Source organism: Panthera uncia (assembly GCF_023721935.1).
Source record: "Panthera uncia isolate 11264 chromosome B2 unlocalized genomic scaffold, Puncia_PCG_1.0 HiC_scaffold_24, whole genome shotgun sequence".
Lineage (NCBI taxonomy): Eukaryota > Metazoa > Chordata > Mammalia > Carnivora > Felidae > Panthera > Panthera uncia.
In genome coordinates, this window is record NW_026057580.1 from 105,840,017 (window position 1) to 105,860,561 (window position 20,545).

Consider the following 20,545-nt stretch of genomic DNA (forward strand, 5'->3'; position numbering starts at 1 on the left):
GACCATAAAAGTAGTCCAGGAGAAAAGTAATTGTGGGCAAGAGCAGTGGTAATAGAATCCGTGAGGATTAGAGTGTTGAGGAGAATAGGATTTAGCAATGAAGTGCATGTGAGGAAGAGGAATCAAAGATGACTACATTTTAAATTTGAGAGAGAGGGAGAATGGTAGTGCCATTAAAAAAACAGAAATGGGTTATGGAGGAATATGACAGGTTGAATTTTAAACATAGTGATTGGTTATGCATCTTCAAAATTGCTATTACAGCTGAGTAAGTTTTGATTGACTGCTGTTCTAGGCCACTCTGAAATTGTTTTTTTCTGAATAACATATCAGATTTCTGGACAAATATTTTCGCTATAACTGCCTTTTACACATCTGTTTAGTGCCTGTTGTAGCATCATGTTTGGTCCTGAGGAGACAAGAATGAAGAAAACATACTTTTGTCCATTCATGAGACAATGTGAGAGGTCTAGCAACACACGCTTATTCTAGTCCCTGACCCACTCTTTCCCGTTTCCTTATTAAACACACAGTCCTGAGACTGGTATTACCTTGCCATAAATGTTGTCATCCTGGTATGGTAAAGTACTGTGGAATTGCCAATGAAGGGCAGTTAATTCTGCCTAGAGGCTAAGGTGCCCTTTAGGTTGGACTTCGAAATCTTTCTGCTGAGGTAAGCCAAGAGTCTGTTCCAGGTGGAGAGCACAGCACATGCAAAGGGAGTGGGAGCAACAAAATGCATGGTTTATAGTGAAGATAGCTGTATAGATGCATTGTTTATACGAACAGCTACAGATTTGGAAGCCCTTAAATATTAGACTTAGGGTTCCAGTTGGCCTCATGCCACGACTGTTGCTCTACCCTGATCCTTCCCTGGTTTCCAAAAATTACATTTGTTATTCTGGTAGTAGCTATATTAGTGAGTGAAGTGGAAGCCAGTGTCCATTCATACCAGAATTTGTCAATTAATCTGCATGTGTTTATAATACACCTACTGATGCATGTGTTAAACTTAACATTGTTAGAATTACCTAGGTATTATGATTTCTTCTCTAACCAACCAACCGTGATGTTCTAATGGACAGGAAGTTTAAAAATTGATCAAAAGTTCTTTTCCACCTTCATTAATACAGCTATCAGACCTTTTCCCATGGGGCAGGGAGTGAGGAAGTGGAGTGGGATGGGGGGGGTGCGGATAACTAAACTTTTAAGAGCTTCTCTTGTTTACAGAATGAAATTCAATAGTCAAGACTCTTCACAATCTCAGTCCAACTTTTCTAATTATCACCTGTTAGAAGAGGTAAAGAGAAATTAAGTAATAATATGTTGTAATATTCAGTTAACATAGATATATCCCTTTCATTCAAAAAGGAAACCCGAAAGACCTAAAAGACACAAACTGGGAAACACATCTCACATGGACCTTATGCAGAAATTGCCTGTGGTCTAATTAACAAGTCTTGGTGTATTCTTGAGTTGCATAGGTCATGGAAAGCTATTTTCATCAAATGTGCTTGTGAAGGTAGAGTGTCCTTCATGAACATAATGCTACAAGGGAAATTCAAATTCTCTGATGTATTTGATAACCTTTGGCCAGTTTTAAAATTAATACCTGTCTTTACTGAGTTTTCTCAGTAAATAGTAAACCTGCTATTTCTTAAAGAATAAGGTGAAACAAATTACTCTGAAGGTTAGTACAAGCTAGGGCTCTAGAGGAAATTTGGCTAATTAATACAGGTTAACTTAAGAAAGAGGAAACACATTACCTCACAATGATATACTTTTAAATTTGTGTAGAACATATGCTTATAAGAATTCAGATTACTGTAGGTTCAACAAATAGAGAAAAGCATGCAGTTTGGGAATTAATGGAATGTCTTCTAATTCTTTAACCCTTTCATCATATAACCTTAATAATTAAGTCATTTTATTTCTCTGGAAATTCTACTTTGTTGTAACTACTATAAAATTAACATTATCTACTAGATAGAGCTATTCTCATAATTGTAGTCCTTAGTTAATTTCATGTTTTCAAAAACTAGAATCAGCATTTCCAGCCTTTCTCTCTTTATGGGTAACTGACCTTTCCTGTAGTTCTTTCCCCTCCCCTACTCTCCCTTCCACTCTTTGTAGTTAAACACATTGAATTTACTACTCTTCCTTACAGTAAGGAGCACATACACCATGGAAGAACCATGGGGATGTCTCCTGTTTTTTGTTTTTTTAATGTTTATTTTTCAGGGAGAGAGTGAGCATGTGCACACAAGAGAGAGGGAGGGAGACAAAGAATCTGAAGCAGGCTCCAGGCTCCACACTGTCAGCGCAGAGCCCGACGCACAGAGCTTGAACCCACAAACTGTGGGATCATGACCTGAGCTGAAGTCAGATACTTAACCGACTGAGTCACTCAGGCGCCCCTCCTCTTTGTTTGTTTCTTTTTTTTTTTAACATTTATTTATATTTGAGACAGAGAAAGAGCATGAGCTGGGGAGGGGTAGAGAGAGGGGGAGATACAGAATCTGAACTGTCAGCACAGAGCCCGATGTGGGGCTCGAACCTGCGAACTGTGAGATAATGACCTGAGCGGAAGTGAGACGCTTAACCGACCGAGCCACCCAGGCACCCCTCGTATTTCTTTATCAAGCACAGTAAGCACTTTTTAATCTCTGTTGCCCTCAACACCAAGAGGTCTTTCACAGCTGTGTAGCCTCAAGCAGACATTCCCAGGCTTTCTTCCCTTTTAGACCCCAATTCTCTGGAGTCTGTCTTCTCAGAAAAGAGCTGATCATAACCAGGACTCCTATGGAAAATAAGAGCCACTAAACTCCTTTTAAATCTTATGATGAAAAAATACTGATAAAGATTCAACTGATGTAGGGGCACCTGGGTGGCTCAGTCGGTTGAGCATTGGACTGTTTGGCTCACATCATGATCTCGTGGTTCTTGAGATTGAGACTCGAGAGTCAGGCTGACAGTAAGGAGCCTGCTTGGGATTCTCTCTCTCCTTTCTCTGCCCCTCCCCTGCTGGCACATGTGCTCACTCACAGTAAATAAACTTTAATTATAAAAAAAAATATTATACTGATTTAGCTTTAAGCTCACTTTCAACAATAAATTCTTCTCCTTTCACAAGGGTTAAGTCATTTTTCTCATCTGTCCATGTATTTTAGAGAATCAAATACATCTCAGCACATCAGAGCATTCAAACTTGGCTTATTTGGTATATATTTTAATAACAAAAATGCTAAATCAGAGGAAAGGGAGAGAGTATGCAAAACTAGCTGAGTGTTAAGCTCCAACTTCCAGTTTGTAGGAAATACTGTGACTTGAGGAATTAAATGACACTGTAGTAGCCTGATCTTCTCAAATGCAAATTCATTGCAATGTCATGAAAAAAAGAGGGGGCAGCAGTTGGCAGGGCTATTCTAAACTTACACAATGTAACCAGCAGATTCCATGTGGGATCCTTAGTTGGATCCTGGTCTGAAGAAGCCAGTTAAGGCATTTGGGGGAGAATTGGGAGGATCTGAATTGGGTATTTGAAGATTTTAGGGAACTACTGAGAATTTTGTTACATGTGATAATAAATGATTAAGTAGAATATATTATAGAATACATATTAAAAATAGAATATAATATCCTTATTTTTAACAATGCAAGTGGAAATATTTAACAATGTAACAATACTTGTAACTTCTAACACCAAGAATCTATGAAAATGTATCAATTGTTGAAACTAGGTAATGCATATGGGTATATTTAGGTCAGTTACCAAATTGTTGCCTCTCAGCAACAAATTTACCCTTCATCACCCCACTTCAGAGTACTGCAGCTGGACCTGTTTGGTACCAAGTTTTGTCAGTAGGGGGTGGTGGAGGGACAGGCTTCTCTCGTTTCTCATCTAGGGCACAGCTGCCAGCCGGAGGAGGGGGTGCTCTTGGCCCATGTGTCAACAGGGTGCCAGGATACTTAGTCCACATTACCCTGGGTGTTTCTGTAAGGTGTTTTTACATGAAATTAACATTTAAATCAATGAACTTTGAGCAAAGCAGAATGTCCTCCATAAGGTGGATGGCTTCATCCAATCAGTTGAAGGCCTGAAAAGAAAAAAAAGACTGGCCTCCCTTAGGCAAGAGAGACTTCTCCAGCAGACTGCTTTTGGACTGGAACACAGCATCAGTTCCTGTGGCTGTCTCCAGCCTGCTAGCTCACATTGCCAGGTTTTGGACTTGCCACCTGCCGTAGTCACATGAGCCAATTCCTCCTAATAAATCTCCCACATCCTACTGGTTTGGTTTCTCTGGAGAACCCCGACTAATGCAGACACGAACTGATACTTAACCGTCCAACAAGTTTCTCTGACACCTTGGTGAGAGACTGCTTGTTTATCATTCCAGAGGGTTTGAGGTCCTGTTTGCAAGGCCTGATCCACCACCACCTGCAGACCAGCTCTGGCTCAGGGCAGCCCAGGGAACCTTTCTGTCATCAAGCAGGCCAAAGCCATGCTCTCTCCAGTAGTCCTGACTCTACCCTGGGGGAAGGAAAGCTCCTTCGAAGGGTGTTCTTTCCTTGGGGACTCTCTCTCATTCACAGTGCATGAGTTCTCGCTTATCCCCTTATAGCTTATCCTATTACCAGTTAAAAATTCTTTGTACCCAAATTATCCCTGTTCAAATTCATGGTCTGGTTTCTGTCTCTTGAATGGACTTTGACTAATACAATATTTACTGTATTTCTTTTATGTTTGATCATTTGCTAAACATTTTACAGTAAAGAAAACAAAGTACTGTTTTTGCTTTGTTTGTATACTTCACATAAGAGTCCAAAATATATAAGCAGAGTCATGATTGTATTGTACATTTTTTTACTAATATATTGAGAGGTTTATATAAATTATGTCTTTAAAATACCCACATTACTTCCAAATGTATTAACTCATGTTTTTAAAGAGAATACTAGTATTTACACACAATGTAATTTGCTGTGGTAGAATTTTTATAAGCTATAAGTCTTTAATAATAAATTAATTTACGTTTTGGAAATAATTTCTACTAAAGATTCATAATCAGCGTAGTCCTTCAATGACCGTACAAGTTCATCCAGTAGATATTCCCCTTGCATAAAAGTTTCAAGATCATGAAGTGACTTATTTATTCTGTGATCTGTGACCCGGTTCTGTGGAAAATTATATGTTCTTATTTTCTCTGACCTTCCTTTGGTTCCAACCTATACAGATATATATGAAGACATAAGATACAGTTAGATTCAAAGCAACTAAACCTACAAATTTAAGTTACCTGGAGATTAAGCTCTTTGTTTATAATCTGAAACACAATATAAGAACCAAGTTTCAAACATTTTTAATCCTCAAATAACATGGGACGTAATAGAAAAAGAAAAGAGTAATGGCTTTAAAGTGAGACAGATTTATAGCATTTGATCTTCTCTCTGCCATTTCAATGCTCTACAACTTCAGACATTTATTTAAACTTTAAATTTTAGTTTCCCCATCCGTAAAATACAAATAATACCTACAACACAGTGATGATATATACAGACAGCCTAGCACAGAGTTAGCATTCAAATGGTAGCCATATATATCTGTGAATTAATCTGGTCATTTTCGATGATGAATTCCCAGAAAAAGGAATTAATAAAGGGCAAGGTGGTTGTAAAATTAAATGCCAAACAGGAAGAAAGTAAATTCAGTTTGCTTTCCAACTCCCATAATTTTCAAAGGATTCAAAATGGGGATTCCATATATCCTCTTTTAGTAACTTTGGTTAAAAATCTGAGAAAAACAGGGGCGCCTGGGTAGGTGGCTCAGTCAATTAAGTGTCTGACTTCGGCTCAGGTCATGATCTTGCAGTTCGTGAGTTCAAGCCCCAGGTCACGCTCTGTGCTAACAGCTCAGGGCCTAGAGCCTGCTTCAGATTCTGTGTTTTCCTCTCTTTTCGCCCCTACCCCACTCTCACTCTGTCTCTCTCAAAAATAAATAATAAAACATTAAAAAAAAATCTGAGGAAATAAAGCCCTTGAATATAGAAACCAGGGCAGAGGTTTAAGATTACTATGAAACACATATAACCCTCTGTTGAGCTACTTGAATTCTTTCCTTATTTTAACAAATACACTGAAACAATTTCAGCATATATAAAAACTGGCTTATCTTATTTTTATACTTTTATCCTTCAGAGCATTTTTAAAATTATTTTACAGAGGGAGAGCACGTGAGAGTGTGCAAGCGGGGAAGGGGCAAGAGGCAGAGGGAGAGAGAATCTGAAGCAGGCACCAAGCTCAGTGCAGAGCTCGACACAGGGCTCAATCCCAAAACCCTGGGTTCATGACCTGAGCCTAAATCAAGAGACGCTCAATAGACTGAGCCACCTAGGCACCCCCTTCAGAGCATGTTTTAAATTAAGTTTTACCTGAATCTTTCTAGCACTGTATCTTTTATTTGTTTCTTCTTCTAGATGCATGCTGTACAGTTTTGCACGTAGCTTTTTCATAGCCATCTCTCTATTTTTCAGTTGAGATCTCTCTTGTTGGCATTCAGAAACAACACCTGAATAGTGTCATGAGAATTAAACAGTTTTAATAGGAAAATCTTCTTCATTTATTATCAAGAAATACTTTTTCCTTCTTTTTCTTCTTCCTTTATGAGGAAAAAAAACAACTCTAATAAAGGAAGACTATAAACTAAACAAATAACTTTACTACAGAGTTCTCAGAAAACTAAAAATTGAAGATTAAGCTATAGTGCAAATACGTTCATATTGAAGGCATACATACTAAACAAAAATCATTACTCATTTAGTAAGGATTGTTTTTCCATACCCTTAACTAGCAACCATATATTTTTTTAAGTAGCTATTTGTCATCACCAAAACAAAAAAAAGTTAGTCCTAATAGAGATAGGCACAATTAATATTTTTGTGAGGAGTTTCATCTATTTTTCCTATTCCTGTTTATATAGTATATATTATATAAGACATCATCTTAAAGTTTAACTTGAGGCCTTCCTCAAATTTTAAAAAGGAAAAACCTACCAATCACTCCTGTTCAACACTACTGATCCATGGGAATTATGCCTATTTGAGGTCAGTCACAGTGTATTCTTTCTAGGTGTCTGAAGTTTGCTATCCATCTGCTCTTTATCACATGTAAATCACTGCAGTGATAATTGTCAATCACATTTAGTTCCACTTAAGAGTATATTGAAGACTTAAGAAATATTTAGACACAGTTCCCCTGCGTATCTCCAGTAGAACTGCTGGAGGTTTGTGGGTGGACTTCATGGAGCAGCAGCCCTGGAAGTTATGGGCAGAACTCTGCATGTGAGCATGTTTCTGGGAAAGCAAGTCCAAGCTTTCATTTTCGCAAGGAAGTCCATGTCCTCCTCCCTTCAAAGAAAGCTGGGAACTAGTGATTTTGAGCATTTTCTGATAAAGAAGAACCCATGATAGTGACTTCATTCTGAGGATTTTTTTTACTTACTTATTTCAATTTAAAAAATTTTAAGTAGGCTCCACACACCCAATATGGGGCTTGAACACATGACCCTGCTATCAAGAGTCGCATGCTCTACAGGTTGAGCCAGCCAAGCACCCTGGATTTTCTTTTAATAGTGACATTTACCAAGTATGAAGTTGAGGAAGCTACCTGCAGGACTGTCCACACCTTTTCGTCATCGTCACCTGTACGGAAATTCTCTGGGCTTAGGTCCCTCTGTCTTCCTGGCTTTTGCAATTATCCTGCAGAGTTTCATCTAAGGGTTCTAATCTAAATAAAGTATTTAATAATAATCTTTAGTAGTATATATTCTGGTAACTGAGGATCTATTACAGTGGAAAATCAGTCAATCAGAATTTGTTTTCTTTCTTCAAAGTTTTATGTTGAAGAAATAAGGACATACCTGTTGGAAGATGAACTATCCGGACAGCACTGTCCGTGGTATTTACATGCTGTCCTCCAGCTCCACTGGCTCGTTTAGTATCAATTCTCAAATCTTTGGGATTAATTACCAGATTGATCTATACATAAGAGGCAAAGTTGGGATTTAAAAATATCACATGTATGTGAACTGTTCAAGGGCAAGAACTGTCCATTTATGTGTATAATTACATGTCATAGAATTATAAGATTGAGAAGTTTTAATTTTAAGGATAGAAAGGTTGGAAGGATACCATTTTTTTAAAACATCTCTTTTTTGGAAAAGTAGATCAAAATATAATACAAAACAAAAACCCTCCCTAATCCTCAAAAACTGGACTTCTCTGTTAATTACCCTCTTCCTTAATACATGAACAGAAGAACTTAGCTAATACTAGAAATGTGAATATAGGAATTAAAGTGAGCTTCTGTGGGTTATTTCTGACTTAAAAAACACTTTAACACAGGAAAAAAAAAAAAACTGCTAGCTTAAGAATTATGGGAAGGCTTATTTTGTTTAATTTTAAATAAAGGGGGACTTAGGACAGGCAGATGGAAACAGCAAAAGGCAAAAAAGCCATGAAGTCATACATAGCTGGGATCTGACATCAGCATAATGCTCTGTCCTGGAAGTTGCCATCAGAAGCACCAGATTTTAAAAAGCTCTATTTCATGAACTACTACGGACTATTCTGCAACAGGTCCGCACCCTGACAACAGGACTCCTACCATTCACAGGCCCTCTGTGTCTCCCTATGTGCTCCTTGTATGGTTGCTAGAAGCATTAAATACAGACTTCAGTCCATCTTTTCCTGAACTACTCCTTCTGTCTTCAAAATACTTAATACTTAATACACTTCAAAATACTTCAAAATACTTAATACATCTTTTCCTGAACTACTCCTTCTGTCTTCAAAATACTTCAAAATACTTAAACCAAAGCGACTAATATCTTCCTTAACTGTTCTGTGCCTCATCTAGGCTTCATGTATAAATTAGATTAAAGAAAGGAACTTAAAGAGTCAACAAGCACCTTCCCCCAAGTGAAAAGAAACCTCAATTAAACTTTCTTTTCCTCAAATCATTCATACTTCATCCTGAAAAACAAGTCATATACTTCCTATCACTTTCAGCAAAAGGGATGTAATTTATTTATTTTATAAATACCATATAGACTGAGAATTTGCTTGTGAGAATAAAGTATACTCATTATGAGCACTGTAACAATATAGTTCCATCTTTTTGAAGTTTATTATTTATTTTGAGAGAGGGCAGGGAGGAGGGGCAGAGAAAAAGGGGAGAGAATCCTGAGCAGCTCTGTGCTGTTAGTGCAGAGCCCGACACTGGGCTCAAACCCACGAACCATGAGATCATGAGCTGAGCTGAAATCCAGAGCTGGATGCTTAATGCTTGACCGACTGAGCCACCGAGGCGCCCAATGTATTTGCCTTTTAATGCAACTGGGTTATGAAGTAGCAGTTCTGTTAACCCTTGTTAAAATAGAATTCTTCTATTTACACTCTGGGAAAGTCAGACAAAACAAAAATCATTATGAAGGGTAATCAGTATTAAATCCTATTTAAAGTAGGGTAATACTCTTTCTCCTACTGAGATGGTCTTACAATAACTAAGTGGCGGACAAAAATTAATAAATATTGCAACATTAGATCATTTATATATCTTTAACTGTTACAACTATCTATTGTAAGATATTTTTTTGGACTGAGACAAGAGATTATTAAACCCTCAAAATACATGATAAAGGCCAAAGATGAGCAAAGGAGTTATTCAGTTCAGTGAAGTGAGTTGTTACTCTGGGGGCAAGGCACTGTGCTGAGCGCAGGATTCCAAGGAGAGGAGACTGATGCCTTACCTCGGTTGGTTGGGGTAAGATTGCCACAGTCATGGTGCTGGTATGGATGCGACCTTGCTTCTCCGTTTTTGGCACTCTTTGTACTCTGTGTACACCACCTTCAAATTTCAGGTGCTTATAGGCCTCTACACCCCCAATGCTGGCAGACGCATGTCTAAGGCCACCTTGAAAATATTGAGTAAACGATTATTATTGCCATTTATAAACAACTGATCACTTCCACCATCTTGAAATATACTTAAAAGAGCTACAAACCAATATAAGCATACAGAATATAAAAGCATTGAAATACTTTAGCAAGTCTAGATATCCAGTGTTTTAATACTTAATACCTTTATTGCTAATAATCACTAAACATAAAGTATTTATGGTATTAATGAACTGATTCAATAACGTATAAAAGAGCACTTTTAAAAGACCATTAATCATTCAATGGTGAGTAGTGAATGACTAGTATTTTATAGGCCCACTCAAAACAGGTATATTTGCATTCAAAATTATTAAGTGAATGGTAAACATAAAATCAGGTAAGCTTCCTTACCAATAAATTCTAAAGCTTAGTTATGGTCTCTCCAAACATCATCATATGACACATGTAGATAGATTAAATCTGTTCTTTCCCCAAAATGAATTAAACAGTGTACTTACCTATTTCACTTGGAAAATATTCCAGGGTTTCAAAATGCCATCTTTTAAATGCAGCATATTGCTGATACATATCGAACATCTCTGATGTAAACAACATTGCCTCCTGACCCCCAACTCCTGCAGTTACCTCCAGGATCAAATCATTTTCATCTGTTTCTTCTGAGGGAACCAAAAGTAAGATAATCTGTAAATACAAAAATATCACCCCTCCTATAATTAGGAATTACTTAAAACTTAAAAAAAAAAAACACTAAATGATTAGATGCAGGATTTAAAAAAATTTTTTTTAATGTTTATTTTTGAGAGAGAGAGAGAGAGCACGAGCAGGGGAGGGGCAGAGAGAGAGGGAGACACAGAATCCAAAGCAGGCTCCAGGCTCTGAGCTTTCAGCAGAGCCTGACGCAGGGCTCGAACTCCCGAACCGTGAAGTCATGACCTGAGCCAAAGTCAGATGCTCAACCGACTGAGGCACCCAGGCGCCCCAAGATGCAACAGGATTTAAATAGTGAATTACTTAAAGTTTCTCTAAACAAATATTGCTGATTACTCTTCAACCATCTTGCCAATTAGAACCATATAGTAATGCATAACTTCTAAAAAATATAATGTTACAACTATATTATAAATGCTATAAGGTCCAGATAAAACTTATGGGTCTAATTTGTTTATTTTTGGTGTTTATGTAAAACTTTATGTCAGTTCTGTTTGTTTAATAATTCAGAGCTTGTTGCGAGTAGGACACTATACTGTGTGCAGGATGCAAAAGAAGATCCTAACTCTTATCCTTTTGAAATCTATAGCCTAGTATGGCAGAAAAGGAAAAAAAAAAAAAAAAGACTAAAATTGTACGTTTCTATTTTTTAAGTTTCTTTACTTTGGAAGAGAAATTTGTAATTTTGGAACTGAAAAGGCCCTTAGAGATGATGTGTGATCTGGTCCTTTTGCATGTAAAGGAAAATGAGGCTGTAGAGACTAAATGACCTGCTAAAGAGAAAAAGGTTAGCTTCTGGCAGAGCAGGCAGAAGAACTCAAATCAAGGAGCCTAGATCAGTCCTCCTTCCCTGACAATACACCTTTCACACTTCAGTATGTACTAATTAAGAGGATGCAGAATAAAAGCTGCTTTCGTTAGGTGAGTTAAATAAGAAAAGCTACCAACATTTACTGGTCTCTTAGTATGTGACAAACACTCTGTTAAGCACTTTATATACTTTAATTCTGAAATCAATCTTGGGAAGATAGTATCTTGCTCTAGTTAAGATGTAAAAACTAAGTTTAAGCTTAATTTAGTTGAATAATCTCATTGCCCAAGAACATACAACTAGAAAGTGGAAGAACTAGAATTTGAACCCAGATCTGCCAGAATTCTGAAGTATCATACTTTATGTTGGTTGGGAGCTATAGTTGTTACTACTTTTCCATCTCTCTAGCCTATGCCAGTACATCATGGTCATTCAAATCTTGAGTAACTAGTTGAATTTTTGTGTTTGTTAACTACTAGTCAATGAACAGAAACCTTTAATACATATGTCCTTGTATTTCACAAAAATATTAGAAAATGGGAAGAAGGCAAGTTATATGAGACTTCATGGTGGAACTTTCCCTCTGGAATGGGTGGTAAGGACATTAACTTTTGATGAGTTCCACTTTTGACTAGAGAAGAAATGTAATCTTTAAATGAAGCACCCCCTTTTCCTGGGCTCCTTCCTCACCATAGCATGTTCTTTTACTTACATCCTCAGAGATAACTACTATAAATCTTTAAGCTCTGCTTTACAGAATCTGCATAAAAGGCTAGGTCTAATTTAAAATAATGATTACATTGGGGCACCTGGGTGGCTCAGTTGGTTAAGCATCCGACTTCGCTCAGGTCATGATCTCACTGTTCCCCAGTTTGAGACGGGCTCTGTGCTGACAGCTCGGAGCCTGGAGCCTGGAGCCTGCTTCAGATTCTGTGTCTCCCTCTCTCTCTGCCCCTCACCTGCTCATACTCTGTCTCTCAAAATAAATAAACATTAAAATAATGATTACTCTTCATCTAATGCCTATATATTCTCCCATATGTAAAACCAAAGCAGTATAATTCAGTTCTAAAAGCCGAGGGTCGATCCTAGGTCTGGCACTTTCATAGCGCCAAAGATAGGAAAAATATTTCTGCTGCCAAGGAGCTCACAATCTACCACCGCTCTGTAACTGTTTCTACTCACCATCTACCCCTCACCTCTTTTAAAAAACCAAAAGAGGGGAAGTAGAATACTGCTATTTATCCCACTGCTTTTTGGAAAACTCGTATCAATATGGCAGTCACCTTTCTTTCCACAGCTGTCCGATCCTTTTATTATGATAAAAATAGCACCACCCGGAGTATACTTTTTCCTGCTTTAGAAAAGTTTATAATTCTAAGTACTAACAAGCTAGTTACTTCTTGAGTTGTTTTTATCAACTTACAATAAAATTCATTAGAAGTAATGGCACAAAATCTTTATTCTTTGCAGATACCATACCTGATGCTTCAGCTGAGTTATTTGTTTTTGGCATGAAGTTATTTCATTCTCTGCAAGTTTCCTTAAGTCTTCATTTTCATCTATGGAAATAAGGCAGTAGGTTAAGTTTTTCTTAATTAAGGAATTAAACAGAATTCAAGGTCTTCATTTTATTATTGTAGCCAAAGGGAAAAATGTCTTTCTTGTCCTTTTCATAACTGCCATTAATTAAAAGTAGCACTGTATGCATTAGTTTTCATTAGGATGTAGCTTAAAAGAAAAAACAACAAACTTTTTTGCTGATGACAGACGCATAAGATTAAAAAGAATCTACAGAAAAATATAAAGAACCTATTGAACTATTCTATAATTCTACCCCCATGAAATATTCATGTTAACAAATATGGTTTTAGTTTTCCAACTTAGACTACACAACAACAAATTCACTGAGTAGTCAGACCAGAAGGGGAATTAAAGTTTCCATCAGTTAAACCACAACTGAATTAAAAAATAGAGGAGTGCCTGGGTGGCTCAGTCACTTAAGCATCCGACTTTGGCTCAGGTCATGAGCTCATGGTTCATGAGTTTGAGCCCCATGCCGGGCTCTGTGCTGACAGCTCAGAGCCTGGATGGAGCCTGCTTTGGATTCTGTGTCTCCTCTCTCTTCCCTTCCCCTGCTCATGCTCTATCTCTCTCTCTTGAAAATAAACATTAAAAAATTGTATAAAAAAATAGAAATTTATTATCTCTTTACCAAATATTTCATTAATATAAAATATCCACCAAACATTTAGATCTTCCCTAGTGTTTACAGAAGGTTTATATGAAGTACTCCCCCACCCAACTTGCTTTTACTTTCTTATTTTGTCTGAGTTTTCATTTTTACCTTACAAAATATATTTTCTCATTTCTCTATCCTATGGACAATATGCGACCTATAGAAAGGAGAGAAGGGAAATTTCTTTAGTTATTACAAATAGCTTTCTTTGTTGAAAGATCAGGCTCTTCCAAAGTATCAGTTTGTATGTTTGTTCACTGATTAAGTACCAGCTATACTAGGAACTGGAGATAATAATATGTAAGACCTGTCCTCAAGGCAGGATTTTAGATAATTTTGGTTTCTTTATATTTTTCTAGGGGAGAAAACTCACACAGAATTACAATCTAAAACACTTTGTGATTAAATATTAAAATGGCAGCACACTAAAGGACTGTTTTTGCATTTATTTTTGGGATGGGCAGAAAAAGGAAAGAAGCATTAACTGAAGGAGAGAAAATGGCAACAGCAGTAATGAGATAAGCAACTATTCGGAGTGTTGGTGGAAAGGCAGGAAATTATTTTGGCAGGAATTCTGCACAGAAAAATGTGGTGAAATGGCAAATGTGTTTTATTAGACAAAGGAAAAATTAATTCTAGTCCTAGTTCAACTGCTAGGATTCTCTCAGGGCAACATATCCAACTTCTCTGAATCTCCATTATCTCAGGAACAGTGAAGGAGCTAGGCTGGATGACCTCTAAGGTGACTTTCAGTTCTGCATCTTCTGTAAGGCTAAGGGGATTAGAAATAAGGTCTTGAAGTAATTTAATTTTAATACTACATTTTATTTAACCCAGTATGTGTAAAACATTATCATTTCAACATGTACTTTAAAATATCAAAAATTATTTTTTATATTAGGTGTTTGAAATCTGTTATCCTTAACAGCATATCTCAATTCAGACTAGCTACATTACTGGTGCTTAGTAGCCTTGTGTGGCCACTGGCTACTATTACCAGATAGCAAAGCTCTGGAGGGTTTAGACTGGGGTTATTCCTAGGCAGTGGAAATATACTAGTTCTTTCTGATTCACTGTTATTAATCAACATGTCCACTCGGCACCTATCACATGCCTGCCTTCTCCTCTGTCTACCAATATGTTTATGTTTTCCCTGCTGTAAAGGTTCTTGTTCTCTTCAACCCTTCAAGTGAACACTTGTCACCCCCCGCTTTTCTGTCCCAAACTCCTGGAGATTCAATGCCAGGTTTACGATTTCTCGTGTTAATTCTCATTTACTTCTCTAGTTGTCACACTGGATTTCATAATCATATTAATAACATCTTGTTTTTAAGTTTTATTTATTTATTTTGAGAGAGACAAAGACAGCATGAGTTGGGGAGGGGGAGAGAGAGAGAGAAACACAGAATCCGAAGCAGGTTCCAGGCTGTCAGTACAGAGCCTGATGCAGGGCTTGAACTCACAAACCATGAGATCATGACTTGAGCCCAAACCAAGAGTCGGACACTTAACTGACTGAGCCACCCAGGTGCCCCGACACCGTTTTTATTAAAATCACCCATGATAAAATTGCCAAACGTAAAGGCTTATTTCAGTGTCAGCTGAAAAGGTGAGCCCTTTCTAAGTCCAGTATCAACAATCCCTTCACATTTTAATTGGTGTTTACAGCTTCATTTATCTTGTTCAGGGTCCCAAAGCTCTGCCTTTTCTTTCTCAATCTTTTATAGCTTTGTCCTGCCTGCTCCTCCAATACTGTGTATTTCTACCTTTGTTAGTGTCTTGTTTCTTTCTCAACCACTTCTTCCTGAGTATTCTCATCTGCCTCTAAGCTTTACTTTGTCAAATATATGCTGAGTTCTCATACGATTATTCAGGCTCAGTTTTTCTCCTCTGCCAGTAGTGTTTTCTCTAGACCATTATCTTTATCTGAATTTCTTCATCTGAATGTCCTTACAGGTACTCCTGGCTTAATATGGCTGCCTGTTTGGCACAAAACATCTTTTTTTCCTAAAATTTATCCAACTTTTATATTTTCATCTTAGTTAACAGTACCATTCATGTTCTGAACCCAGAAGCCTAAGACTTTTCTTAGAATTCTCTCCTTCACTCTTCTCGGGACGTAAGCCACCAAATCCTGACTATTGTTAGAATGTCTTGTGAGTGTGGCCCATGCCTACCACCACCTCTTTCTTGCACGGTTTCAACTACCTTCTCACTGGCCTTTCAGCCACCAGGGTCCCTGGAGAATATTCCAGTTCATTCTCAAACACTGACACCAACATTAATCTTTCAAAAGATGTCATTTCTCGCAGTGCCTGGGTGGCTCTGTCGGTTTAGCATCCCACTTCAGCTTAGGTCATGATCTCATAGTTCGTGAATTCGAGCCCTGCATCGGGCTCTGTGCTGAAAGCCTGGAGCCTGCTCAGATCCTGTGTCCCCCTTTCTCTCTGCCCCTCCCAACTCGTGCTGTCTCTCTCAAAAATGATTAAAAAAAAAAAAAAGTCACTTCTCTGCTTAAAAACGTGCTAACTTCTCACAGTCTGTAGGAACAAATCCAGTTTCTTTGTCATGCAGCGTTCTGAACTGTGTTTCTGGTTTCAAGTTTCTGTTACATTATCAACATCATGTCTTCCAATTTGGTACTTTCTTCTTCTTGCTGGCCACCTCTGCCTTCAATCCCCTTCTCGTACTGTTTGGCAACCTCCTGCATTCTCTTTGAAATCCACTTAAATGCCTCCTTTTGCTTTTTATAACTGCTCTTTATTGCAGAAATTAAAACGAGCACTTGTTCACATATATTTTCACTTCTTCACTAGACTTCAAGCTCCTAAAAACTAGTTCTGTATTTTCTGGGTAATTAGTCGTGTCTGACATGAAGTAAGAATTCAGGAGTTGCTAAATGATATTTTCTATCATTAAGCTGAGTTGTGTTCTGCCAGTAACAATTTTCTAACATTCTGTTTACTTCTTTACAGCTAGGTTTTTAAAATATTTAACCCGTATATCCATTTGGTTTTTAAGCTTGGCTTAAGCTATGAAATCAATTTTATTTTTCTTGCAAAGTATTTTTCCTAGTATGGTTAAGTAATCCTTTTTTTAACCCCACTCTGGGAAGCCACATTTTCTCTTAAATCACCTGATTTAGACTCTCCTTAAGTCTCAACTAGACTTCAGTCTTCTGTTTTCCAAGCATCTGCAATCTCGTTCCAGGCTGACTTCCAGATTACCAGACAGAAAACTTTCTAAGCAAGTAAGCCATTTCTGGCATTCACTCCCCAATCTAAAAGCTTCAGCTGGCTCCCTTCTGCCAACAGGATAAAAATCAACCTTTTTAGGTTAGTATTTCATACCTTTACAAAATGTTTCAACCTGCCACTCCCCGTAACTTCTCTTCTTTCTTGGTTAACAAAGAGTACAGGGATTAAAAACATGAGATTTGGAGTCAGTCCAATCCAAACCCCATTCCTTAAAAGCTGTTTAGCCTGAGCAGTTATTTTACCTCCATGCCTCATGTTCCTCTTATGTCACATGAGGCTAACAGTACCTACTTCACAGTTTGATATGTGAACTGGGTGATTTAATACATAAAAATAGTTAAGCAAAGCCTGAAGTACGGCAAAATAACAATAAAGGTTAAACCATTATTAATATCCTCTAAGGGTGGAACTTTATCACTGCACAAGACCTTCCCAACAAGTTCTCCTTGCTTTCCCTAGGTGTTTATTCAGTTATCTGTTCTCACTTTTTCAGCTGTAGTATTTTCTCTCCTTGAATACATCTTCTCTAGAATCAAGCTAGCCAAAGTGTGGTTCATGGGGGGGTTTGTAGAAATGCAGAAACTTAGGACCCATCCAGATTCGAATGCACACTAATCACTTGGGAAACTTGTTAAAAACGCGTATTTCTAGGTCTCAGATTCTGAGTCCAAAGTCTAGTTTTAGCATGCACCTCTCTTGACACTATCCCAGTTGGTCCCTTTGAGAAACCCTGCTGTCAAGCACGTAACAGGGATGGTCCCTTATTTGTCCCTGGTAAGCTAAAGATCTTCGGCCAGTAGACAATCGATAAATTTAAATTTTGTAAAAGGGGGCGGAGCATTCTGTCCAGGGAGCACAGGGGCTCAAAAGGGAGAGGATGGAGTCAGAGCGCACACAGTGATGCCTTGACCTCCGATCCAAGCCAAAAAGGGTTGCAACGGAGTAAAGAACTTCTAACTTGGGGAGGTATGGACACCTGACCAGCGGCTTAGTTGACGAGGCAAACTAAGAGTCAAGAATCGGCTTTGAATCCCGTTCCCCTAAGCCCGGCCCTCACCGTGTAGCAAATGCTCGGTCTCCTGCAGCTCCTGCTCCTTCTCGCTCAGCAGTTTGGCCACCGCCAGCAGCTCAGACCCCCCGAACTGCAACTGGGCTTCACACCTTGCCCGGCGCTCCAGGAAGGTCCGCAAAGGTCCGCCGGGGGCGAACAGCTCCTCCAGCGGCAGGCTGCCGCACTTTAGGTGCCGACGGGCCGGGCTAATAGCCCGGAACGCCCGAAGACACCGGGCAGCACTAAACACAAGCCGAGACCGCATAGCCAAGTTGCAGTCACCGAGGCGGACCAGAACCGGAAGTTTCGGATAGCGAATCTCGCGACACTGCGCGGAGTTTGGAAACCCGGCGAGAACTGATCGTACCTACCCCAGCGCACGCGCCAGTTTTAAAGGGCCTCCCGAAAGCCTCGGTGGGAACTTCCAGGCGAGCGTTTAAATGTTGCCACGCGCGCGCCGGCCGGAAGGGGGCAGAGCGGGATGCGATCGGAGTGAGTCTGGGAGACCCCTCTAAGAAGCGCGGTCGGAAACGTCTCGGATGTACCAGGGCGGTGTGTTGGACAGGAAGGGGGATGTTGCAGGTTGCCACCCGGTTTTCTGACGTCGAAGATTTATTTTCCAAGCACTGAATGAGGATTTCGAGTACCGCAGCGGAGGGCAGTGTAGTCCGCTACTGGGGCTGAGGACACAGGCCTTTCGTCTCCAAGAGTGAATTGTAGGATGGGCATCGGTGTGTGTATGTGTGCTTACTCCTCTTCCTTCGTTTCTGCTTAAGTTTCTTTCCGGCGGTGGGTAAAGGCTCGTATTAATGAGGACAGGACTAGTGTACTCAAAAGCAACCTGTGAGAGTGATTTCTCAAAATCTGCTTTCCTGTCCTCTATCTGCCATGTAACTTGCTTTCAAACAACTTCCTTCCTCACCCGAGTCTCCTGCCAGTCCGGTCTCACTCCTAGTTATCGCTAGCTACTTTTAAAAGAGATTGAGCGATTCTATGTTCCTATAACCCACAGCGCAGCAAAGCCTTAATAGTCCCACCTTCGGTAGCCCAGCCTCCATCTATCTCTCTCCAAAAACCTTAAGATAGCGGATTGGTGCCAGGGATACTGAGGTTTATTGGCGTAATGCTCTGCATTTCTCTAAAGATCTTTTCACAACCCACCAGTGGGATGGATATGATGGAATAAGTATAATCAAGACAGTCCTAGGGATACACGGGCTGACTCACTGGGAACTCCCACTAACTGGCTTGCTCAGGGTCTACTGTGTTCACTGTTGAGAGAGCTGAAATACTGAAAATTGCAATTGATTTATTTAAAAAAAAAAAAAAAAGGTAAATACAGGAGCCCTTGACAAGGTTAAGTCATTCTTAAGTCGTCTACTCAACACTACTGAGATGAAGTATAAAATTTTTGTAGAATGCGTTTGCATTGCCTCTATTCATTCCAGAGCTCCACATACAAATATAAAGTGAAGTGGAGGGATGAGATGTCTCTCCAAATAATACCGACCAAAAATAGGTTTTGCTACTTAAAAACTCCAACTAATCATCTCAGTTATTCGTTTCACTTGGTGTATTCAAGCCACACTACTTTATAAAAGTGTTCTTTAAGATAGTGGGTTGAAACCCATTTTATTTTAATTCTGATCCGAGTATAGAACAGGACCGATCAGGTCATTTTTTAATCTTTATTAGAAATAATTATTTCCCAAATCTAAACTCAACTTTGAATTTTTTAAAAAAACACAAATGGTGGAAGTCATTTTAACTCAATGTGATAAATCTCTCAGCTGAATTCTCGAAACAAGTCATTTCAAGAATATACTTTATTATTTATAAAAGGTGAAAAAATGTAATAAGCAATAACCTTATGGAACACTGTAAAGAATCCAGCCCGAAATTATTATATTCCCTCATAAGCATAAGCAATTTAGGTAATATAAATAAGTGTACCTTTTACTCCTATAGTGTTACACCAATGAGGAAACAGTAACTTGTCTTAAGGATACATTGGTGAATTCTTTATTAATTCAAAACATTTTTAAAAAGTGTGATGCATGTGTATTTTACAATAATATCCATAGGTTTCCACAATAATAGTCAAATGAAAACAGCTGTAGTTTGATTTACTTAGAAAACTCAAAAAGAAAAGGTTGAAACTTTTGAATTTTCTTACATTATTGTCATGCTCAAATTCTATTATTACATGTTGAAGATTCTAGCATTTTCAGGAAGTCTATTATTTGTACATAGGTAAAATGATAAAATAAATTCAAAGACAGGGGGAATAAAAACCCAAAACAAATTGGAGGAAAATAATCTGGATTATCTATTCAATTTATAAGTACCTACAATTATTCTGACATTGCAAAATAACCAAGTATGGTGTCTCAAGCTGCATTCATGCATTCAAAACTTCTTCATGGTCCACTAATATTAGTGAAGTACAAAATGTGAAGTACAATGAACATGGTAGTAAAAAATTGCACACATTCGATATGATAAATTTTACAGAACCAAGCA

The 20,545-nt window shown here is 38.4% G+C and overlaps 1 protein-coding gene across 4 annotated transcripts; it reads right to left on the reverse strand.

The window, feature by feature from the left end:
* Positions 1-4,675: 4,675 nt before the first annotated feature.
* On the reverse strand, positions 4,676-18,367 carry MTRF1L (mitochondrial translation release factor 1 like). 4 transcript variants are annotated; one of them, XM_049653098.1, is made up of 7 exons: positions 18,029-18,357; positions 12,958-13,037; positions 10,454-10,637; positions 9,806-9,969; positions 7,916-8,033; positions 6,429-6,565; positions 4,676-5,226 (listed from the first exon to the last, which is right to left on the reverse strand). In XM_049653098.1, the coding sequence occupies exons 1-7, from the start codon at positions 18,285-18,287 to the stop codon at positions 5,029-5,031; spliced, it is 1,140 nt and encodes a 379-aa protein (XP_049509055.1). In that variant the 5' UTR covers positions 18,288-18,357; the 3' UTR covers positions 4,676-5,028. The 4 variants fall into 4 exon arrangements, with proteins under 4 accessions (XP_049509055.1, XP_049509057.1, XP_049509056.1 ...); XM_049653100.1 differs by having other exon boundaries at positions 10,454-10,612; positions 18,029-18,117; XM_049653099.1 differs by lacking the exon at positions 4,676-5,226 and having other exon boundaries at positions 6,470-6,655; positions 18,029-18,367.
* Between the last annotated feature and the right edge of the window lie 2,178 nt (positions 18,368-20,545).

Coding starts and splice junctions, on each gene's coding strand:
- MTRF1L (XM_049653098.1), bottom strand. CDS start 18,287: ATGCGGTCTCGGCTTGTGTTTAGTGCTGCCCGGTGTCTTCGGGCGTTC. Junction 13,038..18,028: donor GACCGAGCATTTGCTACACG/GTGAGGGCCGGG, acceptor TTATTTCCATAG/ATGAAAATGAAGACTTAAGG. Junction 9,970..10,453: donor ATATTTTCCAAGTGAAATAG/GTAAGTACACTG, acceptor AATATTTTCAAG/GTGGCCTTAGACATGCGTCT.